The 9,214-nt window shown below is 43.2% G+C and overlaps 1 protein-coding gene across 1 annotated transcript; it reads right to left on the bottom strand.

Annotated features, from left to right (window-relative positions):
- Nucleotides 1–1,806: 1,806 nt before the first annotated feature.
- LOC307054438 (ATP synthase subunit g, mitochondrial-like) lies at nt 1,807–2,215 on the bottom strand (the record flags this gene model as incomplete). The annotated part of the gene is made up of 1 exon (XM_079706132.1): nt 1,807–2,215. One exon carries the CDS (start codon nt 2,213–2,215, stop codon nt 1,904–1,906), a length of 312 nt encoding a protein of 103 aa, XP_079562258.1. The 3' UTR covers nt 1,807–1,903.
- Between the last annotated feature and the right edge of the window lie 6,999 nt (nt 2,216–9,214).

Below are 9,214 nucleotides of genomic sequence, written 5' to 3'. Positions count from 1 at the left end.
ATACATATACATATGTTCCCATATCCCCTCCCTTTTGCGTCTCCCTCCCACCCTCCCTATCCCACCCCTCCAGGAGGTCACAAAGCACCGAGCTGATCTCCCTGTGCTATGCGGCTGCTTCCCACTAGCTATCTACCTTATGTTTGGTAGTGTATATATGTCCATGCCGCTCTTTCACTTTGTCACAGCTTACCCTTCCCCCTCCCCATATCCTCAAGTCCATTCTCTAGTAGGTCTGTGTCTTTATTCCTGTCTTACCCCTACGTTCTTCATGACTTTTTTTTTTTTCTTAAATTCCATATATATGTGTCAGCATACAGTATTTGTCTTTCTCTTTCTGACTTACTTCACTCTGTATGACAGACTCTAGGTCCATCCACCTCATTACAAATAGCTCAATTTCATTTCTTCTTATGGCTGAGTAATATTCCATTGTATATATGTGCCACATCTTCTTTACCCATTCATCCGATGATGGACACTTAGGTTGTTTCCATCTCTGGGCTATTGTAAATAGGGCTGCTATGAACATTTTGGTACATGTCTCTTTTTGAATTATGGTTTTCTCAGGGTATATGCCCAGTAGTGGGATTGCTGGGTCATATGGTAGTTCTATTTGTAGTTTTTTAAGGAACCTCCATACCGTTCTCCATAGTGGCTGTACCAATTCACATTCCCTGCATGCCCAATTTAGGATTTTTAATTTAATTTTATTATTTTATTTCATTATTTCCTTTTTAAGAAATTGAAGTATAGCTGATTTACAATGTTGTGTTAATTACTGCTGTGCAGCAAAGTGCTCAGTTTATATATATATATATATAATTTTTCATATTCTTTTCCATTATGGTTTATCACAGGATATTGAATATAGTTTCCTGTGCTATACAGTAGAATTTTTATTTTAAATGTTTCTATTACTTATCTACAACAAAGCAACCAGATGCTGTGATTCCAGTGGCCCCTGGGGTCACTTGATCTCTTCTCTCCAGGCCACCTCCCAGTCCCTGCCAGGGCCGTGGAGGAGCAGCTACAGAGCATCGGGGACACCCGCCACCCCCCTCCCGCTGACCTTGACATTGCGCAGGTGGAAGGCAGCCTCGGGGAGGCCCTCTTATCAGGCACTGAGGCCCTGGCTGCCTGCAGAAGGCCTGGCACAGTTCAGGAAAAGGCGCCTGGGAGAGCAGAACCGCGTGTTTGGAATGCTGGAGCTGCTCAATGCATTCCATATGGCTGCGGGTGCTGGCGGCCTGGCCCGACCCAGGGGACCGAGGGAGGGGGACGGACTCTGGCAATCAGCCGCTCCCCCATTAGGCCCTTGCCAGCCCCTCCCTGCAGGAAGGCACATTTATTTGTGCTCATTTACTGTCTGTCTCCCTTCTGCCCTGTGCTGGGATGTTGAACACTGATTGTCAAGACTAGCCCAGTGCCAGGAACATAGATGTTGGGAGGATTTGATGAGTGAACACCTAATAAACAACTTATTGGTAGAAGGCTTTAGGGATTCTTCCTCTTAAATAAGCCCAGCACACAATCCCCCAGAGCACTCAGCTTCAGCTAACATTCCTGGGAATCTTCTGTGTGTCTGGACCTCACATGTGTCATCCAGCTGCCCCTCATAACCCCACCAGTTGAGAACTGTGTCACCCAGCTTTGCCCATGAGGGCAGTTGGGCTCAGAGCTGGTGATGTGACTTGCCCAAGGTCTCACAGCCAGCAAGGGTAAGGATCTGAAAGCAGGTTAAAGGATTCCAGGTCCAGTGCCCTTTCTGTCCAAGCTCCAGAGGGAGGGAAGTCCCGCTGAAGCTTTTTTTTTTTTTTGACACATTGTCTTATTTTATTCAAATAGCAGTCTGCTCACACATGGTCCAAGAACACCCAAATAACAAAGCAAAGACTGGTCTTCAAACATTATAGCCAATGATGCCACGCTTGCCTATGATCTCGCCAACATAAAACCACATCCACACCTCAGTGGCCACCAAACCATTCAGTAGAGCTTCCTTAACTGTAAGCTGTTTGAAGCTACAAGTTTGAGCACTACTGATAATTTTTTGCAAGCTCTGAATAGCTGTAGAGATCTCAGCAGGGGTTGGAGGGACCAGCTCAACCTTGGCATTGTGCCAAAATGTGGCCAATTGAGGCTTCGAGTAAGTCACAGCAGCGCTGACCAGCGCCGGGGCCTTCTCCGCGAGGTTACAGACAAACTGGGCCATGGTTCTAGGACGGAAAGCCCGTCGCGCCGACTCCGCTGAAGCTTTAATCTACCCTGACTTCCCGGGGTTTGTCCTCACTCAGATTCCAGAGTTCCTCAGACTCGTAAAGTAAGGAACTGACCCGTTAAGAAAACAAGGCACAGAAACCTCCAGCAACCTTAAAATTTTTTCCCCCAGTTTTACTGATGTATAAATAACAAACTTGTCAGAAGTTCTGAGCTTTCAGATTTACGGGAGAACAATTGCCTTAAAGAGGAGTCTGTGATTTTCACGTTGTGTTTATGTAATAGCTCTAGAGGCCTGATGGCTTGATTAATAGGCTCTTTGGGTAAAACCGTGGAAGTCCTCCAATCAAAATTAGGAACTCAATAAAGAATAGGACCCAATACTATTATTCAACATTGATCTGAAAGTTTTAGCCATTGCCGTAATGGGAAGCAAGGAGGTGACTTAGGAAAAAGACTATACCACTTCCTAAGGATTCTGCAATTGGAGATTATATTAAATATCTTATTTTACTGAATACTCATAGCACCTCAACAAGATACATAGTTATTTTATGTATTAGCATTGTTTCCATTTTTTTCCTTATAAGGGAATCGAAGTTCATAGATAATAAGTAACTTGCTTATGTTTCTCCATCAAATGATCCTTGTGGCTCCAGAGTGTTGCTGCTATTTGTAAAGGAATCAAAATTATGCTGATTTAAACAGGATTTGTTTGTCCATCTTGAAAACCAGTCACATTAACTGAAAAAGCTATCAGAATAAATAAGAGGATTCAGCAAGGTGACTGGATATAAAAGGCAGTCACCATCCTATACATCTGTACCACCCTACATACTAACATAACCAATTAGAAAGCATAAGTTTAAAAAATTTCGGTCATAACATATCAATAACTAACCTTAACAAGAAATGTGAAAGACTGTTAAGAAGACAGCTACACATCTTTACTGAGAAACAGGAAAAGATAAATAAATGAAGCTTCCTTCCTACTGTGGTCTTGGATAGGAAAACTGGATGTTGTAAAGATGTCAACTTTTCTCAAGGTAATTGGCAAGTTTAATGAGACGCCCATAAAAACCTCTGAAATATTTTTTATCATGTTTGTTCCATCTGCAAGAATAAAAAGTCAAAAAATGTTGAAAAATACAAGTAATACAAAAAAAGGGTTAATTTGATGTGTGGAGGAAACCAACACCTGTCATGTCACATTTTAAAACATACTCTGAAAATTTAGTAATCAAAAATAGCATGGTAAGGACATAAGAAATGTTAATGGATCAGAAGAACAAAAATAGCCCGGAAACAGTCCTTATCATTTACAGGCTTCAGTGTGTAAGAAAGGTGGTGACCAAATCACCAGGTAAAGGAAGAATGATTCAACCTCAAGGCTAAGACAATTGGCCAGCCATCTGGAAAAGAATTAAGTCAGTCTCATCTCTCACTTTATATCAAATAAATTTCTGATGGAGAAAGAGTTAAAATATGAGTCCATAAAACTTAGAAGAAAATCTAAATAATACTTTTCAACTTAAAAAAAACTTTTTTAACCTTGTATTTGGAAATAATTTGACTCACATAAAGTTGCAAAAATAGTACAGAATTCTTGTGTACCCCATCACATAGTTTTCCCTAATCATAACCTCTTACATAACCATAGTGCATTTTCATAACCAAGGAATTGAAGCCGGTATGATGCTATCAAGAAACTACAGGGCTTCCCTGGTGGCACAGTGGTTGAGAGTCTGCCTGCCGATGCGGGGGACACGGGTTCGTGCCCTGGTCCGGGAGGATCCCACATGCCGTGAAGCGGCTGGGCCCGTGAGCCATGGCCGTTGAGCCTGCGCGTCCGGAGCCTGTGCTCCGCAACGGGAGAGGCCACAACAGTGAGAGGCCCACATACCGTGAAAAAAAAGAAAAAAGAAAAAAGAAACTAAAGATCTGGCACATATATGTAATGGAATATTACTCAGCCATAAAAAGAAATGAAATTGAGTTATCTGTAGTGAGGTGGATGGACCTAGAGTCTGTCCTACAGAGTGAAGTAAGTCAGAAAGAGAAAAACAAATACTGTATGCTAACACATATATAGACAATCTAAAAAAAAAAAAAGGTTCTGAAGAACCTAGGGGCAGGACAGGAATAAAGATGCAGACGTAGAGAATGGACTTGAGGACACAGGGAGGGGGAAGGGTAAGCGGAGACGAAGTGAGAGAGTGGTACTGACATATATACACTACCAAATGTAAAATAGACAGCTAGTGGGAAGCAGCTGCATGGCACAGGGAGATAAGCTTGGTGCTTTGTGACCACCTAGAGGGGTGGGATACGGAGGGTGGGAGGGAGACACAAGAGGGAGGGGATATGGGGATATATGTATACATATAGCTGATTCACTTTGTTATACAGCACCGACTAACACAACGATGCAAAGCAATTATACTCCAATAAAGATGTTAAAAAAAAAAAAAAGAAACTACAGAACTGGGACTTCCCTGGTGGTCTAGTGGTTAAGAATCCGCCTTCCAATGCAGGGGACACGGGTTCCCCTGGTCGGGGAGCTAAGATCCCACATGCCGCAACTAAGACCCAGGGCAGCCAAAACAAATAAAATAAATTAAAAATAAAAAAGAAACTACAGACCTTATTTGAATGGGGACATTTTAAACAATAAGAAATACCACTCCCTTTGAAAAATTAAAATCTTTAGTGTATTAAAAAAATCATAAAAGAAATCAGAAAGGCAAATAACAAAGTGAGAAAAGTACTTGCAATAAGTGTGACCGATGAATAGTAATTACCATGCTTTGTGATAAGTTAATAAGAAAAATACTAATACATATATAGAAATTTGGACACAGGGCATGTGTAGACAATTCACATAAAATGAAATGCAGATGGTTACTAACCATGTGAAACAGGTTCATCCTTCCTAGATACCAAAGGCAACTGTGTTAAATTTAAAATGCCATTTCTCATCTAGTAAATTAACAAATATTTTAAAAATATAGCAATACTTAGTGAGATGAGATATATACTTCAATACACTACTTGGGAAAGTTTAAATTAGTACGTCATTTCTGCAAAACATTTTTCAATATGTATCAAGAGCCTTAAAATTGTTCACATCTTCGATCCAGGCATAGCACTTCTAAACACCTCTCCTCTGGCTGTGATCAGAGGTAACACCAAAGACTTGTCAAGACTGTTCATCATAGGGACTTCCCTGGTGGTGCAGTGGTTAAGAATCCACCTGCCAATGCAGGGGACACGGGTTCGAGCCCGGGTCCTGGATGGTCCCACACGTCACGGAGCAACTAAGCCCGTGCGCCACAACTACTGAGCCTGCGCTTTAGAGCCCGCGAGCCACAACTACTGAAGACCGCGCACCTAGAGCCCGTGCTCCACAACAAAAGCCACAGCAAAGAGAAGCCCACGCACCACAACGAGGAGTAGCCCCCGCTTGCCGCAACTAGAGAAAGTCCATGCACAGCAATGAAGATCCAACGCAGCCAAAAATAAATAAATAAATAAATAAATAAATAAATTTAAAAAAAAGATGATTCGTCGCAGTGGGTAAAAGCTGAATTATCTGACAGTTAGGGGATGGTTACATTACTTCTGTCCCTTCCACATAATGGAATATAACACTGTCATGACAATATGTTTTCATAGATTTTTAATGGCATGGAAAAATGTTAATAATAATATGAAATGGAAAATGAAAGATAAAGATTGGTATATGTATATGATACCAATTTTGAGGACTGTGAGTGTGTGTGTATGTATCTGGTATATATAGCTATATATCTATATCTGGCAAGAAATACACCACCATGTTAATAGTAGTTATCTCTGAGTAGTGGGATACTCTTCTGTATTTCTCCCTTCTTTTTAAAAATAATGAGCAGTTATCGCTTTAATATTATTATTTTAATGGCTTTATTGAAATATAATTTACTTATCATAAAATGCACCCTACCTTTATATTATTTTAAATGATTATGTATTTTGTTCATTTAAAAACAAATTTATATTTATTTTATTTTGTTTTTATTTATTTACTTATTTGTTTGTTTGTTTGTTTGTTTTATTCATTGGCTGCAACGGCGGCATGAGGGAGTGGACCCGGGCCCCCTGCAGTGGAAGCACAGAGTCCTAACCACTGGACCACCAGGGAATTCCCTAACAAATTTATATTTGGAAAATAGAACAGTATTTAAAACTAAAAACAAGTCTTCTAGACTGCAACTGTATCAGTTAGGGTTCCACCAAAGAAAGAGAAAAAAATATATAAATGCCATTGAATTGTACACTTTAAATGGGTGAATTGTATGGTATGTGCGTTATATCTTAATTATAACTTCCTAAAGCTGTTACCAAAAAATTCCTAGCTCTGTCTCTCACCAGATGTGTGACCTTGAAAAGTGACCTCACCTCCCTCAGCCTCAGTTTCTTCATCTGTTAAATGGGGATGATGACAACAGTGACCTCATGAATTGTTGGGATGTTTTGCTGAGAGGACACAGTAAGTTCTTGGTAAATACTAACAATAGCGATTGTTTACTGAGGAGGGCTCCCCAGTGCCTGGCTCGGGGCTGGGCACTTATGTTCATGACCTCACTTTGTCCTCTGACCCCTCCTACGCCGATTGTGCAGCGGAGGAGACCGAGGCTGAGGGCTCCAGCAGACAGGCAGCATCGAAACCCGGGTGTTCTAGAGGCCGGCACCTGAGTTCTAACCACAGGGCAATCCTGGTTTTCGTGTCGTGTTGCCTTTCCATACGTGTTGGTGCTTTCATTACTGGGACCCACTGCAACAGGAGATGTCAGCTGCACACCTGGAAGCTTCATCCACCTCCCTCCCTCCTTCCAAATGGATTCTCTCCTTTTCTCTGGCTTAGAATACTTTCCAAGGTAGAAAACGCTCCAGAGAAATGCCACCCACGAACTGGTGACTTCCTCCGGTCCCTGAGCAGGTCAGGCCTTGGGGAGGAAGACTCAGACTCAGCTCTCCCCCCTCCCCGCTTGGAGAGACCTCTGAGCCTCGGGCTCGTCACAGAAAACGTGCAGATTATGATAGTATTTCCTTGCCAGGGATGTTGCAAGGCTGACTTATGCTCCCTGAGAGGCCCCAGCACCAGGGTGTCAGCTCCTCCTGAGATCCCCGTTGGCAGGGACAGGGCAGGCCTGGGGCTGGCCCCCACCCAGCAAGCCTCAGAGTTAGCTATGTGGAGCCAGCGAGTACAGCTGCTAAAAATAGAAGTCACATCTAGCAGGGACATGGGTTGGCCCAGAGGCAGGGCTCAGCTCAGGCAGATGGGAGTGGCGAGAGGGGGCCAGGACACTCGCCCACCACCAAGGCCCCTCACCTGCAGTGTGTGCGTGTGTGTGTGTGTGTGTGTGTGTGTGTTGGGGGTGTGTGATTCCCTTACTCAGTTAAGGCCCCATCCCCAGCTACAACAGAGGGGTGGAGACTGCTCCTTCATCAGGACGACGAGAAAAGTCCTCTAGGGATGTTCAGTAGACATATAATGTGAGCTACACATGTAATTGTCAATTTCCTAATACGAACATTAAAAAAAGATCAGGGGAAATTACTTTTAATAAATTGTATTTAATCTAAAGTAATGAAATGTTGATCATTTCAACATGTCATCAATATAAAAATATTAAGGAAATCAATGAAATTCTCTTTTTCATACTAAGTCTTCAAAATATGGTATGTGGGGCTTCCCTGGTGGCGCAGTGGTTAAGAATCCACCTGCCAATGCAGGGGACAAGGGTTCGAGCCCTGGTCCAGGAAGATCCCACATGCCGCGGAGCAACTAATCCCGTGCACCACAACTACTGAGCCTGCGCTCTAGAGCCCGCGAGCCACAACTACTGAGCACGTGTGCCACAACTACTGAAGCCCACGCGCCTAGAGCCTGTGCTCTGCAACAAGAGAAGCCACCGCAATGAGAAGCCTGCGCACCACAACAAAAGAGTAGACCCCCCGTGCTCTGCAACTAGAGAAAGCCCGCACACAGCAACGAAGACCCAATGCAGCCAAAAATAAATAAAGAAATAAATTCATTTAAAAAAATATGGTATGTATTTTAGGACTCATGGCTCATCTCAATTTGGAGTGGTCACGTCAAGTGCCATATTAGTTTTCAACCACTGCTGTAACACATTAACACTTAGTGCTTTGAAACAGCATGGATTTATTATCTTACAGTCTGGAGGTTAGAAAGTTGGAAATGAGTCTCAGGGAGCTAAAATCAAGATGTTGGCAGGGCTGTGTTCGTCCTGGAGACTCCAGGGGAGAATTCGTTCCTTGTCTTCTCCAGCCCACCTTCCATCCATCCATCCATCCATCCATCCATCCATCCACCCACCCACCCACCCATCCATCCATCCCTTCCTCCATCTTCAAAGTGCATATCTCAAACTGCTTCTGTTGTCACATCTTCTCTCCCTCTGCTTTACTTGTCACTTTGCCTTCTCTGACTCTGACCCTTGACTCCCTCTTACAGGACCCTTATGATGATATTGGGCCTGCCCAAATAATCCAGGATAACCCCCCATCTCAAGATCCTTAATCACATCTGCAAAGTCCCTTTTGCCATGTAAAGTAGCATACTCACAGATCCGAGGATTAGGGTGTAGACACCTTTGGAGAGTGTTATTCAGCTGGCCACACACACTTTACAGGCACGCGTGTCAGCGGCTGCTGAACTGGACAGTATTGCTCTAGGGAAGTAAGGGGAAAAAATCTAGTTAGAGCTTCTACCTTCCCCCTCCTGCTCAGTCACTAAGCCCCTGTGGGATCTCAGGCAAGTCAACTCACGTCCCTGATTGTCCATAATTACCTTGCGTGTAAAGTGAGGTTGACAGTAACCTAAGCTTGGGAAAATGCAACAAGCTAGGAGGCACATCCATGCTTATTTAACTGTAAAATAGGGGGCAGTTCAATTGGCAGGTTGGAGGGGCTGCTGCCCTGTGGTAGG

The sequence above is a fragment of the Hyperoodon ampullatus genome (assembly GCF_949752795.1).
Source record: "Hyperoodon ampullatus genome assembly, chromosome: 6".
Lineage (NCBI taxonomy): Eukaryota > Metazoa > Chordata > Mammalia > Artiodactyla > Ziphiidae > Hyperoodon > Hyperoodon ampullatus.
Note: the sequence above shows the minus strand (reverse complement) of the source record. Positions and strands in the feature narration are given on the sequence as shown.